At 32.3% G+C, this 19,303-nt stretch overlaps 2 protein-coding genes across 4 annotated transcripts in view; both read right to left on the reverse strand.

Annotated features, from left to right (window-relative positions):
- Nucleotides 1-1,343: 1,343 nt before the first annotated feature.
- Nucleotides 1,344-5,750, reverse strand: LOC109601086 (uncharacterized). 2 transcript variants are annotated; one of them, XM_020017304.2, is made up of 6 exons: nt 5,569-5,750; nt 5,366-5,506; nt 5,204-5,255; nt 5,089-5,147; nt 4,870-5,026; nt 1,344-2,161 (listed from the first exon to the last, which is right to left on the reverse strand). In XM_020017304.2, exons 2-6 carry the CDS (start codon nt 5,430-5,432, stop codon nt 1,663-1,665), a joined length of 834 nt encoding a protein of 277 aa, XP_019872863.1. In that variant the 5' UTR covers nt 5,433-5,506; nt 5,569-5,750; the 3' UTR covers nt 1,344-1,662. The 2 variants fall into 2 exon arrangements, with proteins under 2 accessions (XP_019872863.1, XP_049826729.1); XM_049970772.1 differs by having other exon boundaries at nt 5,366-5,750.
- Nucleotides 5,751-12,560: 6,810 nt separating this feature from the next.
- The window catches only part of LOC109601089 (solute carrier family 12 member 4), a 146,904-nt gene continuing 140,161 nt past the window's right edge, over nt 12,561-19,303 (reverse strand). Inside the window, exons 3-13 of one of the 2 annotated variants that reach the window (XM_049970763.1) lie at nt 17,118-17,353; nt 16,047-16,228; nt 15,676-15,991; nt 15,115-15,627; nt 14,294-15,062; nt 14,134-14,241; nt 14,005-14,052; nt 13,701-13,826; nt 13,522-13,652; nt 13,325-13,464; nt 12,561-13,202 (exon numbers count right to left, since the gene is read on the reverse strand). In XM_049970763.1, the coding sequence (XP_049826720.1) occupies nt 13,111-13,202; nt 13,325-13,464; nt 13,522-13,652; nt 13,701-13,826; nt 14,005-14,052; nt 14,134-14,241; nt 14,294-15,062; nt 15,115-15,627; nt 15,676-15,991; nt 16,047-16,228; nt 17,118-17,353 (2,661 nt within the window). In that variant the 3' untranslated portion in view covers nt 12,561-13,110. The remainder of the gene's footprint in view (nt 13,203-13,324; nt 13,465-13,521; nt 13,653-13,700; nt 13,827-14,004; nt 14,053-14,133; nt 14,242-14,293; nt 15,063-15,114; nt 15,628-15,675; nt 15,992-16,046; nt 16,229-17,117; nt 17,354-19,303) is intronic. The other variant, XM_049970764.1, reaches the window with a different exon arrangement.

Below are 19,303 nucleotides of genomic sequence, written 5' to 3' on the forward strand. Positions count from 1 at the left end.
TTTGTTAATATACTTCATTTTGCGTCTTTTAATTTTAGATTTTATTATAACATAACAAATTTATCGCACTTTTACTTATATCACATAGTATTATTAATTTACTTATTTATTTTGTGATAATACAATCAACAATATTTCTAAAATTATTGTATCTATAATTATCAATTTATTAAATGATTTTAGTTATCTTCGCAAACTAATCAAAAATATCTCATTATTATATAACTAATTTATTAAATATTACAACTACATTTCCTTATTCCATAAAATATTTAATATAGTGGTGGCCATAATTGTAGCAATTTATTAAAATATATTAAAATACGAAATGTACTACTTTGAATTGAAAGTGGTACATTTCATGAGTCTATTATGCAACTAGTCAATCTAATTTTATTTTTTAAAAAAATGTGTATTTTTTTTTTCATTTGACAACATTATAGCAACTTTTTACTTTAAGGTCTTCCATTCTTCTCTGTGAATTTAAATCCATTATTTTGTACCAGTCCAACCTAGACAAAATGAAATTAGTGCAAGGACTATGAGAAGATGGTGGATGGGGGTTTGTTGGTCCCCAGAGCTACAAAAAGAACCTCGATTTCTATTAAAAATGTGAAAGTCCAACATAACACAGGGAAAAAACTACATAAAAAGTTTATTATACCCACAGTAAAACATGGTGGTTTTTCAATTACGCTATGAGGATGCTTCAATTCTTCTGGCATAGGTCCCCTTAGACTAATTTATATACAGGGATATATTAAACAAGAATTTGCTTCCATATATGGAATAAATGATTCTCTTAATAAATGTGTTTCAACATGAAAACGATACCAAACACAAATCCAACCTTATAGGAAACATGAAGGATCACGTTTAGAACAAAATTTCACATAAAAATTTTACAGCAATTCAAGAAAAATCCCTTTCAAAATTAAAGTTTCTTTATTTATGTCCAGATCAATTCAGAAAAATATATGTAACATTTTATGGAATAGGAATATAGTAGTTTTTATAATACTGTATAAAACAAAAATAGTAAATGAATATTATTTTAACAGTTCACATTAAATAAAAGAGTTATGGTTAAAATATTTAACATTTTAAAAAGTTGCTATAATAATGGCTCCTACTATAATTTTTTTGTCTTCTTCGGACACCCTGTATCTCCGCATTCGTCAAGTTTTTTCTACGAAAGTAAGATAAGACAAATCGACCTATTTTTATCTCGAGAATTTATAGAATAGAATTCAGTACAGACTTTTTGAGGCGTATATAAAGGCGTCTAATTCCGTAATACATACTGTTACTTCTGTAAATTTGAGAGTAAAATAAAACACGGATTTCTGTGTAATAATTTATTTAAAGATAAAAGCGGTTTCTAAGAATAAGTTAGCTATCAAAAAAAATATTTCCACATAACTGCTATTGCACAAGAACAACTATTTAGAGGACTACAAATCGTATACTACATAAGGCTAGTTTTATTTTTTTTCTGAGGAATGCAAAACAGTGGTTCTACCACTCATATTACTATATTGCTATTGCTTTTCATTTCAACATACACACTTAGTTCTTGTATTTTCCTAGCTTACTTGAGCCATACTATTAAAATACAAGAATAATTGCCATTGGGACGGCCGGAATTGCAGTACTTGTTATTCACATGACTTGAAGAATTTGACTTGCTTCAAATGCAGTACCTGGTATGAGTATCACAGGGCTAGACACATGTCCGGACTCGACACAAATCATATTTGGATATTCGTCGTCGCCAAAGTCACCCATGTCCTTGGCCTGATCGACCCACGGGTTCCAGAGCACGGTGTCCGGGAAGTTGTACTTCTGTATGCGCATCTTCCTGCCTGATACCACGTTCGTGATGATGTGCTCCTGCGGCGTGTTCTGGTACACTCTGTCGGTCCATTCTCCGATGGTCACCACGTCGCGGGCCTCCTGATAGACGGCGCCCTCCCTCGTTTTGTCTATGAACGTGCAGCCCTGCAGCCCCGTTATTTGACAACGACGAACGTCAGGAACTTTGAAATATGTATGCAGTAACATGTTAAAGCTGAATGTCAGTTCTTTGTTTGGGTTAAAAACGGCTATGTTAAAATGTAATTCCTTTTCCCTTAATATTAACCTATAAGTTAAGCGGAACCTGTAAATAAACGAATTTATTTTAGACATCAAACACTACCATTATAAAATCTAAAATTTACAACTAGATGTATAATATAATGGATAAATGTGTCACGTAACACTTTGAGTTATTACTGAACTAATACTGTATATACACTAGGGACAATTTTGGATGGCGTCCAACAAACAAAAAAGAACAAAGAGAAGAGATTATATCCACGCCTCTATTTGTACAAAAACTTACATTGTCAACGAGTATAAGGCTCTTTGTTCGTTTTATTACCGACTTCGAACTTGACTACTATATTCTCAGACTAATTACAATAATTGCGTTTTGTTGTTACTGTACATAGGTCAGCTAATTGGGAACTGATTTATTAATAAAGAAAAAAGATATTAAACATCTTTTTTAGAGTAAACTGAAAATTATTTTTCTAAATTAGCAACCATTAACATTAGTTAGTATAAAATTATTTACTTTTTTTATTAGACTATTTTTTAAATAACAGAATAATGAGAAAATAATTTGCTTAATACTTACTTATACTAAAAAAATGGCTAATTTTATGAATGGAGGAAATATTCAATAACAAATTATTTATCTTTTTTATATATAGAGATTAAAATAATATCTGAACAAGAGAATAAAAATCCTTTAATCACTATAAAATTGATTAAAAATTCATTCATTTATATCTAATAACCAAATTATTTTCAGCAATTGTTAATACCCAAAAGTAACCTTATCGAAAAACGATTTTAATGAAACAAAAATTAAAGTATAATTGATTTTTTTTGACACAAACAAAATGAAAATTTTAATAGAAAGAAAATGGTAATTTATAAAAACCAATGAAACAATTTTCAAATTACGTTTATTTTTTATATAGAGAGGATTAAAAATATATATTTTTTAAATAATAAAGACTTGTTAATTATATATTAAATAAAATTAGTTAAAAATCGATTTTTTTATTATAAACTATATTTCTTTTGTATTCATTATTTTTTTGTCAAACCATTATTTTATTCAAATTTATGTCAAAAAGAAATGAATACCGAAAAATGGTAATTTTTAATTTTTTTTCCAATTTATTATAAGGGTTTGAAATAAAATCCTTAAAAAATTAATGAAAATTTATAAATTATATTATTTATAAGGTTGGTTAAAAATCAATTTTTTTTTATTATAAACCATTTTTCATTGTGCTTACTATTTTTAAATTCCAAATAAATTAAAAAAAAAATAATTAATGAAATTTTTATAAATCAATAAAATTCTTTAAAAAGAATAAAAAATTATTTATTATATAATTATTTTTTTATCAGATCAAATTCCAAATAAAATTAAAAAAAATACTATGAAATGGTAATTTTTAAAAATCAATAAAATTTTATTTCTAAATTATTTTTAAATGCTTTGATAAGAGATTAAAATAACATTTTTCAAAGAGAATTAAAGATGAATTACATTAAATTTTTAAAATTAATCAAAAAACATCAGTTTCTTTCTATTTTTTATTTTATCTATAATTTTTTAAGTTCCAAATAAAATAAAAACAAATTAATACTAAGAAAATGACAATTTTTAAAAAGCAATAAAATTTAATTTCCAAAATATTTTTAATGCTTTGATAAAAGAGATCAAAATAACATTCTTCAAAAAGAATGTTTATTACTTATATAATTTATAAAATTATTCAAAAATTATCAGTTTTAGTAGAAACCATTTTTCTTTTTATTTATCAATTTTTTTGACCGATTTCGATTAAAATATAAAGAAATTAATACAAAAATATGAAAATTTTTGTTTTAATAGAAGAGACTATTTAATTATACAGTTTAGAAAATTAATTAAAATGAATTTTTTTTGTCAGACTATTTTTTAAATTACAAATAAAATAAAAATAAATTCATAAAATCCTTCAAAAATAATAAAAATTTATTAATTATATTATATTATAAAATTATTTAAAAATCATCAATTTTTTTATTATAAACTATTTTTCTTCGTATATATTATTTTTTTATCAGACTATTTTTTAAAAATCAATAAAATTTTATTTCCAAATTATTTTTAAGTGTTTTAATAAAAGAAATAAAATCCTTCAAAAATAATCATCTTTTTATTATAAACTATTTTTCTTCGTATATATTATTTTTTTATCAGACCATTTTTTAAAAATCAATAAAATTTTAATTCCAAATTATTTTTAAGTGTTTTAATAAAAGAAATAAAATCCTTCAAAAATAATAAAAATTTATTAATTATCAAAAATTATAAAATTAGTTAAAAATAATCATCTTTTTATTATAAACTATTTTTCTTTGAATTTTTTTTTTTTTTTTGTTAAATTTCAAATAAAGTTTAAAAAATCATAAATGAATATTTTTTAATAAATAAAATTTATTTTCTAAATTATTTCGAAGTGTTTCAATAAAAGGGATTAAATTTGGATCTCTCATAATAATAATAATTCAATAATTTCTTATTCTTTTCTCAGACCATTTTTTAATCCCCAAATAAAATAAAAAAAAAATATTTTTTGTATAAGAGATTAAAATAAAATCTAATTATTGATTGAATGAATTAATTAATAGTCACTGATTATTTTATATAGAAAGTGTTTATCTGAATCAAATTAGATTTTAATTATGAAATTTTTAACTGTGATTAAAATATTAATAATAGTTTGATTAATTAATATAACTGTAGATTTTTCTTACTGATAGTTCCACATTGATCTTGTAAAGTCTGTGTCCATGATTGAAAATATTGCTTCAACATCTCCACTGGCCAGTTTCTCTGGTGGCTTCTCTAAATTCCACCTAACAATCCTTGCAAATCCATGTTGTGGTCCAAAAGTCCATGGTCCAAATTGTGCTAATTAAATCAATTTGAATTTATTAAATAAATTCGTCTATCTTATCGCAATAATTACTTACGAAACACAAACGGAATACCACCCCTTATCGCTTTTTTACCATCGAAAACAGCTTGTTTACTGAAACAACGCATGTAAATATCACACAGATAATAAATTATATAACTCCCGATTACCTCACAAATAATTGTTCCTGATTGTTTACCCGCCACGAAACGACGGTGGCCCCTGGAACACGCAAAAAAAACATTGCATTGAGGTTATGTCGATTTTTTAATAAACAATGCACCAATGGCCACTAAAGTAAAAACCACGGGGCCGAAGAAGCGTCCGCTTACCGTGCAAATTGATCGTACACGTCGTGTTGTTCCCCCTGTCCAGCACCACAACGCTAGTTGCAGCCATAGCAAATGTTTGCCGGGTTGCAATCTGCCGCGTTGTTTTCACTTTTCAATGCACTTTCACGTTTTTAAGTTCACCTGCGCAGGCAAGTGGTCAGGTGTTAGGTTCCCTCTGTCGGTAGCTGAAAAAATAAAATAACCTGTGCGTACGGTGGTTTTGCGGTGAACGGTAGCGTCGCCCAACAATGGAAACTGCCACCAGCGCTAAGGGGTTGTGTCGGCCGTGTGATTGTATTGCGAAAGCGCACTGCCAGTCTTCTCCCTTAATATGCACAAGAAAGGACGCGACCACTTTTTCATGATTAAACAAAAAACAGATACACTTTAGATAATGGATGTATCTCGGGACTGAGACATCTGTTGTTTGGCAACGGCTGCGCGTGCAGCTCTCTTTTGAGGTAATGGTGTGTTCTGCTGTGGGGCGGACTTGTTCAAGGATTCGTCTCAGAGAGGGCACCTCTAGGTATACATTATGTAATATTCGTAAGTTTAAATTTTTTATTACTTTTTTTGAATATTATACTTTTTCAGTGTTTTACAAATTTTTATACGTTATAACACATAAATAGAACACAATTATTTATTGTTAATTAGGAAAGCATTCCTCTATTTATACTAAATCAAAACAATTTTTACTTAAATTAAATCTTAAACAAAATAAATGCGCAATGTGGCTCCTCACAGAAATAGTACACATTTAATAAATATATTTATTAAATAATTTATACGTAACTTAAAACTATTGTTAATACTTTGTCGGGTATCGGTTATAAACCGGCTGCAAACCGCAAGGCGCAGATCCAACAAAATATCGGTAAAGGTCGTTTGAAATTAAATTCAACGACTCTTCAATTAATAAGCACAATGCATTTAAATTTTATTGTTTTTGGTATTTTAATCGAGACTTCATGTCGTTCCGTAAGTTATCAATTGGATTTAAATGCGGACTTTGCGCTGGCAATTCTAGAATCTTAACATGATTATCTTTTAAATAATTTTGAACAACTGTGAACGGATGTTCAACCACTAAAATTACATCTCTCATGATATCTCTACACATGAGACCGTTTATTTTATCAATAATTTTCTGTAATGGTACTATACTATGCCCAGAAAAGGAACTTCAAACCATGACGTTTCCTCCACCGGGTTTTAACGATTTTCTAGTCTATCTAGGGTCCAAACTTTTATTTGGAGGACGACAAATGTGTTGTTTAACATCTGATCCTATTTTATTGAACTTGGATTTGTCACTGAAAGGTACTCTTCACCAAAACTCTGGAGGATAATTAATATAATTAATATATTTTTGTGCAAACTTTAGTCTTGTTCAAATATTCTTTTTTGATACCAATGGTTTCTTTCCTAAAAATCTTTGCAAGTTTTGTTCATTCAGTCGACGTCTGATTGTTCTACGAGATTCACTGATATTGAATGACAATATTAATTCATTTATTTGCTTAGAAAACAAGAAAAGGCTTCGTTTATTGATTCTTCCAATTTGTCTGTCTATAAAAAGAGTTGCCATTTTATTAGGACGTTTTCTTATTGTATTTTTAATTGAGTGTGTTGTTTCATATTTTTTAATAACATTGTAAACCATTTTTCGGAAGCATCTTAAGTTTTCAGATATCAAAAATACTTCATATTAATTTTCTCTAGAGTACAAAGTTTCTTTAATCTTACTGAAAGTTATTCAATAAAATAATATAAATTCTACAAAAATAAATTCTTATTATCAAGAGTATTGTTAAATCATACCACAAACCATAAATCTATTTGAATGCACTGACAAAATTTGTAAAATATGTATAGAATATATATAATTTTTAATTTTAAATTTTGTGCTATTCTCTGACCACCACTGTATGTAATATGTATGTATTTGTTGCTCTTAATCTAAGTCGATATCTTGTTCCATTCAGTACTTTTTACGACCTCACTGTATAACAAATATTTAAAACCGTTTCTAATTTTAGTAACAGAAAGGTACGGTACACCATAAAGGAAACCAATTATTTTATTTATTTAGTATTATGTATTTAATTGAATACTGTATTTAAATTTATAACTCATGTAATGTAATGATTTATAATTAGTTATGAATGTATAATTAATTATTTAGTATTATTACATGTTTAATTAACAATGTAAACATTTCATTATTTATCTACGAATTTGTTCTTCATTTTACCATCATTTACATACCTTTAGCACTCCAGTATTTTTAGGAATATGTTAGTGTGGACATTTTTTTATGTATAGATTCTTTCTTTTAATGATGTAATAATTAATATATTAAAAATAATTGTCTATATGTTTTAAAATTTGAATTCTGATTAACTTACATGTTTATTGAAATTTTACCTTTCACCACACAAAATAACTATCAAAAATATAATTATCAGAATTTAAATGGTATATTATAACGTATATTACAACGTATTCAACAAATACCTTTAGTGACGATGAAGAAATTATGCAAAAGGGTACATTTTAATTTTCTTCGTCGTGTAAATCTACGTCTAAATGATAGACAGCTACTAAAACAGTTTTGCATATTTGCATATTCAAGTTTTCGTAATTTAATTTTCTATTAAATGACTGCCAATAAAAATTCAACTTTCGAATGAACTATCAGAGTATTCGATTCTTACTGAAATATACAATTAAATATTTATTAAATAGTCTCAATAGGTTTTGATAGTTCATTTTTAATGAGGGTTTTCGTAAATATGTATTAAAATATGGTCTCAAAACAAGAAAGTAGTTTTTAAACTTATGTATTTTATGTGTTAGGTACACTATAATCAAATTATATTAATTAGAGCTATTGTGCTCAAGTATTTCGTATAATAATGTGAACATTTTTAAAATGTTCTTTTATTTAATGTGAACCTGTGAAATAATATTAATTTATTATTGTTGTTTTATACACTATTATAAAAACTACAATATTCTTTCTCTATAAAATGTTACGTATAATTTTCTGCATTGAGCTGGACATAAATATAGCAACTTTAATTTTGAAAGGGATTTTGTTTTCACTGTTTTGTAGTCCATTGAATGTAATCCTAAATAAGTCAAAATTGGACACACATTTTTAATAGATACAGGGTTTTTCTTGTGGGTCATTTCCAGGTTGGCTTTAATTTCAGTTGACGATAAGATTGGATTATTTTTTTACATTTGAATTATCCAGTTATCGATTTTCGAACTAATTTCCTTAATAATAATAGTATAAATTTAAAACGTCTTATATGACTTCTGTATCTCATTTAGTAAGTTGACTAGAATAAATAAACCATATGAAAATAAAATTAATGTCAACATTTTACACATCAAAAAAGAACTGTTGGAACGTATTCAACATATACAAATACTTTTAAAGATTATTTATTTACACATTCATGTTTTCATAACTCAGTTTTTGTATCAATTTAAAAAAGTTTCGAATTAAATACACTGTTATTTATTGATATAATTTAATAACGAAATAAGTACACGACTTCTAATTATTTTTTATTCGCAAAAGGATTTCTCAATTTTATATCGAAATTAACAGCAATAAATCACCATGAACAGAAACAAGAAAAGGGGCGACAGAGTTTAAAGTTACAAATAAAGTTGGAGCCAATCTTGATCCATAAATTTCTATTTAAACTACTTTTTATCAGAATTCATGAAGTTATGCGATAATGATTTTATTCTCGAGTTGAATTCAATTTTAAACTTTTCCGTTGAACACAAATAAAACTGTGAAAAGGTCAAATATTTTAATTGATTTGTATTACCGTTTAACGTTCGTCACATTTAAATTCATACTTTTTTATTGAAACGCGACTGTACTTACCTTTTATAACTTCCATCCAATTAAATTCAAAAGTTACCTGTGCCCTCGAAACTTCCGAGTCGAAAAACACAAGTAAAAGAAGGATCCTGCCCTCACGAAGTTTAATATTACAGTAACCTGCTGTTGTTGGATGTTTCCAGTAAGTTCATATTGATTTCGAAAGGTAAAATACTCCCAGAAACATAACAATAATGATATAAATTTTTTTGCCAGACCTTGGTTTGGCATAAAACTTTTATTTTAACCAGGATTCCCTCCGTTTCGGCGAACGTATAAATCCGGAGCTACTTACCTTTTAAAACTTTGCACGTTTGGCTTGGCCTCTGTATTTTATCCTTAACAAAGCACATAACTGTCCCAAACATGGTTAGTTGGACGAGAAATTCCAATCTAAATATTTGCCCTGCTATCAGTCAATTTAGACAGATATATTGTCTGTACACTTGACAGTGGAAATATATTGATTTTTAGGGTTCATATGACCTGTCTGAGGTTAGGGACACCATAAATCGGGGAGGGTTAAAGTCAAGGTAACCAATAAATAACACGGGGTGAAAGAAAACATTGATTTTAGTCCTATGTATAATTTTATTTCATGTTTTATCCAATGAACACATTGTCAATAATAATACAAACAGATTGCGCCATTTACAATTTATTTTACGTTACACGACATATAAATAGTTATTTTCAGAAACAGACTTAAAACTTATAATTTCGACGGCAATGACGGAATATATAAATTACAATAAAATTTACCAGTGGCATAACAAGCACGTAGAATATATTCGAATTTTCATTCAAAAGCAAAAACAAATAGGCAACCATTTACCAAATATCTAACACAGTTGGATGAATAAAACATTAACGCATGCAGAAAAGTGCATTTTTTGGAGGCTACCTTTGGAGTTGTAGAAATTTTTGGTCGAATGTTTTGTGCTATGACTTAAAGGCACGTCGAAAAGATAGACTAAAGATCAGTTGCATGTCAAACTGTCCCGTTCTTGACTAGTATTAATCCTTCTGAATCATTTGTTCCAGGATGGTACCGATGGCACCAGACCAAAACGTCAGTTATGGTAATGTTCTAAGGCCACGAAACGAATAATATAAATACAAAGCTGTTGTTTGTAATTTTGGATATGTTTTAAACGAATTTGTTCACTTTGTTTGTACGGGATCGAGTTTGAGCGATGCTTTTGAATGAAAGTTGATTAGGTCGGAAAGAAAATGCCCGCATAATCTTGTCCACATAATCTGGTCATTGCCCGTCGAATAACAATAGGTATAGAGACAGGTATGAGACGTTAGAAAATAGATTTTAATCTTAACCCAGGGACTATTTCCTACAATACTTAACCGTCAAACCTAACAATTTAGGGAAAACATTTTGCAACATACATAAAAAATAAATTTTTTTAAAGTAGATACATTTTATTCTAATTAAAATTTATAAAAATCAACAAACCTTTTATTTAGTTAAATTCTATCATTCTCAACGATAATATAAAAATTTTAAAAGCGCCCACAATAATTTTAAACCGAAAGAAGGGGTGACACCATAGGGTGATCTCAGATGTCCGGACACGTCGCCTAAATTACCCACTTTCACACCATGTTATAAGGCTCTATTAATTGACCGTGACCCTGTTAACGGGCCCGGCCATCTGACCATCACCAGTACTATTGTTTCTGCCTTATATAATATTGTTAACAGTTAACCATTTGTACCTTGTTTGAAAGTTATTTGTCGATATTGGTGATTTGTTTTTTATTGATTCCTTTCGATTTAGCATATCGTGGAGGAAAACATGGGGGGAGGGCTTTGGAATGTTTTTAGATTTAGAGCGACGCTCTAAGTGCAAACACCTGCTAAATGTCTACAGCTCTATTCACACGTCCATTTTCGTTCAAGTAAAGCCTCTAGCTCTTGAAACAATACTACTACAATATATATTTTATAAAGGGAAGGGTGACAACAACCGGAACATTTCACATTTAATACATTAAAAGAGAGGTAATGTTGATTCAATTATTATCAGAATTTACAAAGGCCCAGTTTTCTAGTATCTAACACGAAGATAGCTTATTGCCGCTTGATCCCTAAGCTATTATTAATTTATTGTTTATAAAACGACATCGTTTCCCAGCTCTTTTTACAGTATCGTTTCGATAGGTTTAATCGGCTCGTTTCATAAGTTACACACACATATCACCAATGAAGTCTCACAGTACCGTTACAACCTAAGTAAGTGGTGCGCGGAAAGACTGCGCAAACGGATGTGTGAATAAAGCTCAAACGCCGCCAAATACATGTTTCAATTGCAGGGCACCAACTGTCATAAGTGGTTGATGTACAATGGCGTAATCTGGCACTAGCTAGTTTAGTGACACATAGATATAAATAAATAGAATTTAATATTTCAAGGTACCTTTAAGGCTAGTTGAGATCACTAGTGCACTATCATCTCTACACCGCATGGCCGCTTGAGACAGTAGTGTGTTGGCACTATATGCGCATCATCAAAAAAGACATTAGTTGAGCCCGCCGTTTAGAGCAAAAATATAGCTATGAAAAAATCATCATCTGCGCTTTAGTGCCACAGCATGCAAGAAAACTGACCGATCAAAGTGAGCACGTCGCATTCACCTGTCACAGCACATAGAGCCGTCACCGCCATTATTTATTTTCAACGGTCGGTAAAAAGATTGTACATACTTTTTTTATTTATTTATTTTTTTGTAAAAGTCATTTCAATACAAATCATCCAAAAAATCGTTGGTTAGATCACCATTTCCAAAAGTCACAAATTACGTATTAAAACCATACCGAAGGGAAGGCGGTATGCTTATTAAAATTTTAACAATACACAACTTGTGTAATTTTGCTAAACAAACGTTTGTTGCAAAGATATGTTCTAAGATTATCCAGTTATGCGCAGTGTTGATCATGCGCAATCACGACTTGCTGGCGTGGCCGCCATCTTTTGGTGAACAGTCCACTTGGCAATGGTAATGCAACCAAAAGTGAATGATTGCGTATGGAATAACCCATGAATATATTCTATCACTCATAATTTGACATTGAATACAGTATTTATTATTATTAATATTGCTCAAGTATGTTCTTAATTTACTTAACTATACGTATTTGACAACCAATCGAAAACGTTACGCGTTAAATGTTACGATCGAGTACTAATCATACTTCATGTTTATTGAATAAAAAATGATGAGTTCAAATATTGTGAAGTCTGTTAATGTAAAACAAGAAGTCGCTGGACAATATAATGTTTAATATGTTATATGATATATAACCGAACTACATGAAAGTACAATCGATAGTGTTAGCAGTACTTGACTATTCTACTTTTTTATGCTACACCCTATCATAACACTGCATTTTTCTTCTCTTTATGTTCTCTTTTGTTCTCCATTTATATCCTCATGGTCAGTCGTTCTCGTACAAAAAATGAGCACTGTTTAAAGTAAATTAATATTTCCAACCATTACAATTCAATTTTGATTTGATACAGTATTACGTAGGATTAATAATCACGTTTGCGTACGAGCAAGTTCTGTTGTTATACTTAGTACGACAACATGCCCTCGCGTTACAATCTATAACATTAAGAAGAATAAATAAGTATCTCTTTGGTATAATCACTATCATTTTTTTTAACATTCTATACTTAAAATACTGTACGGCCATTGCCTTTCGAATAGCAAATGTCCTTTGATTTGAATAAATTATTTGGCTGTTTCGAGTTAGCCAAAATCGGCTTATCTGGATAAAAAAACCCAGGACCAAGTGTTGTTGAATGACAATTTATGAATAGATGGTTATTACTTCTTGTCCACCGCCGCGTACCATCAGTACTTTCTCTAAGCCTTCAGTTAATACCTCCAGGAACTCCATATCTGTACAACGTTAAAGTCACATCAGTTTTTATTTCTATAAATGGTACTTAGATAAAGGCTTTAACATCAAAATTTCTTTATCAAGTACTAACAGTTGTAAGGATAAAACTGGTTCAACTTACAATTGGACTCCCTCTCAGCCTTGGTATCCTTTGGCGGCCCCGGTAAATTCAGTACGACTAGTTGAGCATCATGTGATCGACTAACTATGACTTCGTTCAATTTCACGGCCGTATGCATTCTGCGCACGTTGCCTTCGTCACTGCAACAACATAACAAGTTTAATCACTGTGCCCGATAGATTCTTTCGTTTACTCACGGGGTTATCGTGGATGACTTCTCCTCGGATATTGAGTTGGTTTTATGGTTTTCAGCGCATTCCTTCTCCGGTGCATCTTCCTTCTCAGTTGAGTTCTCGCAATCTTCCGTTGTCTCTGCGTTAGGCTGTAACTAAAAAACAAGTGTAACCACCTCCTAGTTATGAAAAATGGGACTTACTTCATTAGTTGGTTCAGCATCAACTTTGTTATCGCCTTCAGCGCCGGCACCAGGTTCCTGGAAACGGACTTTGGTGGCCGTCTTAGCATCCACGTTGGGGTGATGTTGATCAACAATCGATTGTACCTATAACACCAGTTAAATTACCACCAAATTTAAGGTTTTAAGAGAACACGTAAGGATGACTAGAGTTAGAACAATTGTTGGAAATGATGTAATAAATTCATATAATATACAATGGTAACTAATCATAAGCGTGCACAAAGTAATAAAAGATGATGCTAGTCTGATACACGATTTTTACCAGAGGCATCTTGTCTTCAGTTGAATTGAAATCCATCATTGCTGGTACCTTCCCAAGGCAAACAAGATTAACAATTAATTACTGAGTCAACAACACAACTATCCAACAGTAAAACAGCACATAACTTACCACTCCCAAGGTTTCCTTCTTATTTAATCTGAGTTCTCTCAACATCTGGTTACGCTGTTCCATCATCAAGGTTCTTTCGTAGGTGTACGCAGAGATGTCGCTATTCATCTACAAAAAAATCTTAGTAAACATCAACAAGTGTCAACAAATAAATGCTTACCATTTCCACAACTTCAACCTCAGCTTCGATACGCAAGTGGTACAAGAAAGTTTTAAGATCCTTCTTCATCTGAATCGAATTGTCTTCCATTTGGGCAACGGTGAAGATGCGCATCTTGCAGTTCTTCCAGGTCCTGTGTTGCTTCAACAGGAACGGCAACAGCATCAGCAAACCGCCATCGTGCACGATCCACCAGATGTCAATGTTTCCGGAAACTTTATCCGTGGTGTCCGGGAAGAAGTTTATACCTTTGGGAATCAGGAGGGCCATGTGAGCTGCCATAACGCTGCGTAGAGTTTGTAAGAAATCTTGCCAGTTGTGATCGTCCTCGGATTGCCTCCAACCGTAGGGCCAGCCTAAAATTACCGTGTTGGGTTTCAGACCTCCCAAGCCGGCGGTTTGAATGAGATTGGACAAGCCTTCACGCACGTTTCTGGTTACCAAAATGTCAGCAAAGCCCTTAACTTTCTCTTCGTCCATGGTTTTTCTTAGGCTTTGTTTGGCCGCCATGGCTTCGCCGTAGGCTCGGGTGAAGTCTCCGTTTACTACTGAGGCGCAGACGGTCAAACCTTTGCCGGCTTTTAGCTGGGCGGCGAAAGAGAATAGCTTTTTGTATTTGGGAAGGTAGTCGTTGGTAAGTTTGACAAGAATTAAAATTTGTGGGCGCCAGTTCTTTGTGTGTGGAGGACCTTCTTCCAGACGAAGCAGAGAGAATCTCGCAGCGGATAGGGCCAAACCTCGAATTCCGTCACCCCATTCCTTCTCAGCACTACAATTCAACTTATTTGTCATTGGTTCTGACAATAAATTCGGTTACTTACCCTCTATATTCGATGTATTTATAAATAACACCGGCCATGCACATAGCCAGAAGGGCTAAGTACCAAGAGGTCATGAACATGACAGCTACGCACAAAGATAATCCGATGAAAGACAACGACCAATGGTAATATCTAAATCTTGGTCTCCAGTTTGGTGTTCTCAGAAGAGTTTGTAAAGCACACGCAAGATTTACGAATCCGTAGCACATCAAGAAGAACATAGAAAGCAACGGAGCTAAGATATCAACGTTTCCAAGGAGGATGCCGCATTGGCAGATCAAAAGGGTCAAGATCAATGCTCTGGTGGGTTCGCCTCTGCTAGAGGACACCGAGAATGGGCCTAAGAAGGGAATGATGCCGTCTTTGGCGATGGCTTGCAATAGACGCGGGGCGCCAGTCAACGACTGGAGGCCGGCACCAAGAGTCGACAAGAAAGAACCAATTAAGATCACCCATTGATTTGGCCAGGCAATGTTGGCCACCACTAGTTTACCACCAATTGATGCTCCAAACCTGAAACAATTAACTGTTTTATGAGTTCACATTGTTGGTGGTACTTACTTGTCTCTCAGCAGTAAGTTGTCGACAGTTCCAGCAAATAGAATCACAGAAGAGAGATACACGGTTGAGGTAGTGAGGATAGCGCATATGGTGCCGATTGGTATAGATTTCTGAGCATCAGCTAAGTCACCAGATCTGTTTGAGCCAGCCATGATTCCGGTTACCGACGGGAAAAATATACCAATGAGGATGGTAAAGGAGGTCGTTATATCAGCGACAATTTGGTTGTAGGTTCTTTCATCGCGTTCAATGTCATTTTGCTTGTTACCTCGGGCTAAGAACTGTCTTTCCTCCAAAAAGCTGTCGTAAATGTTGTCTAAAATTTGTTGCATTAGTTTTCGATACTGATGTGTTTTTTATAGGGGTGTTACCTATAAGAATACCGGATGAGAGACCCTTGATGCCACGTTCAACAACCAGATCGTGGGTGTTGAAGTAAGGGTCGCAATGGGTTTTATTCGGACAAAAGCTGTTCATTAGCGGACCACCGATATCTTTGTTACAATCAGATATGTTGTCCATTTTTAGAATTCGATTCCCTAGCACGCATATACTGCAAACAAGTCCAAAAACATTATGACAGAAATGATGCATGTACGGATGGAATGGAGGGAACGATCTAAAACAGCATCGCACTAAATTTTCGTGGAAACGTAGGGCGTATTTGCATAATGCCTTAAGAGCAAAGTAATTCGGCAAATTGAATATTGAGGCGCACCTGTCAAGTGAGGCGAAGAGGGTCCAAAGATACGCTGGAATATTCAAGAAATCACAATTTCATATTATCTTTAATATCTGCTCAAGTTCAACCGATGAATTTCTAACCAATTTATTTGATTATTCAAATCTCAGCGTTGAGGCGGAGTTCAGAGCAGTTAGCACGTGGTTCTTTATATAATTTGAGAACGGGGGAAGTTTGGTGGATTTATAATGTAAAGGGGGGAATTAAATCTACAGGTGAGGACGTGGTGGTGTGGAGTTACAAATTAAAAATTAATAGTTTAGGGTAGGAAAGAGCATTAGTGTTACTGTGATTTAAAGACTAATGATGTGACCTGCCATCTTGGGATTACTTGAACAATGAAGTTTATTCCGAGGCAGATTTGAAGGAAGAGGCATTTCAAGGAAGATAAATGGAACTGTTAACATGAAACCGATTTTTTGACCAAAATTATTCCCATCAATCTTAAGCAGGAAGATGCAACACACGCCCCTACGCATTTATTACGTGACTGCTTAATTTCATTTCATAAAACCGCTGCGATGATGTTTTTGATAAGTTCAGGCAGTGTATTCAACATGAAATGGGTAACATTGAAGCGTCCTATCTATAAATAGCATTTAAATATCTACTCGTGCTAGAGGTAGACGGAAAAGGGGAAGTAAGGGTTGGTTTCGGACATGCACAGCAAATGTTAAGTGATCACTTGGTTAATACTAACTGTAAGTTGTCATTGCCATTAATATTGACGAAAATTCCGACATAAACTGCAACTATGGAGAAGATGACGCATGCAAGTGCGACAGTTGCAAATTTGTTGACGAATGTGACGCCTATATAAACAATTATTCCCATCACCACGAGCAACATTGTTCCATAGACCCGGAAATTGTTGAATTTTGCTTCCTCGTCTTCTTCAATATTCCCGAATAGAGACAAGTTAGGTGCCATATACACCTACAAAGCCAGATAATTTGTTTTTAATAATCAATCAACTTGCGATCATATTTAGGGGTTATAATCAATAATAATAAGTTAGCCAAATGACAGTCTATAAATAACTTCTTATTGATTTGCCGCATTCATTTCCTGGACTATCATAAAAGAAGTTCCTCGGAAATGTCGAAAAAATAATCCTATTAATTGAAACCCAAATCCTTGTTCACTGAACAAAAACCGGAGCGGCTTTTTTCCAGCGGATATGAGAATTGTTAGTTCAACTACTCATGCACATGTACTAAAAAAAAAACCCTGAAACCAACGCGGCCTAATTAATTTGTTCGTAACTTCAATATTCGAGTCGTTACTTTGCGTGTAAAATTATTGGAGTGCACCAGTTCCGTTATTAAAGCCGGATTCCTTTGTCCGTGAAAGAGTTTTTCCCATCCGGTGTGTCATTCGATCAGCTTAAAAACCCGAAAAACCGTTTGTTCTACTTGATTGATGATTTTTATCGTCTCGTTCAGTCCGAAGGGACCGGGACCGTTTATCCGATTTTGTTTTTGCGTATACCCAGTGTATTTGGTTTTTGTTGCCCACATCACAATATACTCGCCGGCTTCGCTATCAAAATGCGAACGTCGAAAAACACTATACGCTTTATGTGGATATACATTATTCAGTCGACTTTAATGATACTTGTTTTACATTTAGTTTTGTGCACGAAATTACCCGGGACCAAAGCCGGGGCGATGGAGGTTCTCTCATTATGCTGATGGGGATTTGATGCTGCAGGAAAATGAGGCACCAAATTATTATTATTATGAAGTCGACTTATCATATATCAATGACTCGGTAATGAAGTTAAGGTGGGACTGATCAAAGAGGCTTTCAAATCATTTTCCCCTCAGAAAAGCCGGTTCAACTTTATGTATTGTGTAAACATTGGTTACTTTTATATTTCAAAGGACGTAAAAGTTTTACGGTCAAGCCATACATAGTTTCCAAGTGGGCTGTAGAAATCGGTAATGTTTCATAAAAGGTTCTTTAAAGCACCTCTCCAATACCTCCATTGTTTATATATATTTCTCTGAAGTATATTAGCCTTTGAAGGTGATATAGCAGGAAATTTGTACTGCTAATTTAATATCAAAGTTACGACGACGTTAAATTTTATCTTTTAGTTAATGGAACGGTTTATGGTTATCCCTGCGGCATAAGGGAAGTACAATTACAGTCAAACTTCGATAACTCGATTTTTTATAACTGGAAGCCAATTGGTTGGCAATGGCGTCTAATCCTTCGATAACTCGAACTAAACCTTCGATAAGTCGAATCTTTCCTGTCTCAGGTAAACTTTCCGAGGTTTTTTCCTATTATTATTGGATAGAATAATGCTAGAAACTCCTACAATTTATTTTATTTACATCTTAAATTCTAAATGGAAGTACATTTTACTAAGGGTTTTTCCAATTAAATGTTTCAAAGACAACCCCTACAATGGTAATACTTATATTTAGCTTCTAGGCTTCTTGTAAGGAAACCTATGTATGAAAAGGTCGACAAAGGTATTTTGGACTGGTTTAATCGTAGCTTTTTTTGAAAATAAAAATAAAAATCTTACATAATAACAATTTTGATAGTACTGATGTATTATTACATATTTTATAGGTTTCAAAATGTTATTTTTGATAAGTCAAAGCAAATTAGCAGACAATAGCGTCCATGGTGAAAATTATGTGTAATTTTTACTTGATAACTGAACTTCCATTACTCAAATATCTTGATAACTCGAACTGAATATTTGGTACAACTTTCGATAAGTCCAATTTCTCCTGGCTCAGGTAAAGTCCTCGAGGTTTTTTCTTTCCAATGATACCTGGGATATGCCCCAACGGCATTCCCTGTCGGCAAAACAATTCTAAGACCAATTATCGATGAATCAGAATAACTTCGGAAACTCCCACA

Source organism: Aethina tumida, chromosome 1, assembly GCF_024364675.1.
Source record: "Aethina tumida isolate Nest 87 chromosome 1, icAetTumi1.1, whole genome shotgun sequence".
NCBI classification, from domain to species: domain Eukaryota; kingdom Metazoa; phylum Arthropoda; class Insecta; order Coleoptera; family Nitidulidae; genus Aethina; species Aethina tumida.

Coding starts and splice junctions, on each gene's coding strand:
- LOC109601086 (XM_020017304.2), bottom strand. CDS start 5,432: ATGGCTGCAACTAGCGTTGTGGTGCTGGACAGGGGGAACAACACGACG. Junction 5,148..5,203: donor CAGGAACAATTATTTGTGAG/GTAATCGGGAGT, acceptor GCGTTGTTTCAG/TAAACAAGCTGTTTTCGATG. Junction 5,027..5,088: donor TGGTATTCCGTTTGTGTTTC/GTAAGTAATTAT, acceptor TGATTTAATTAG/CACAATTTGGACCATGGACT.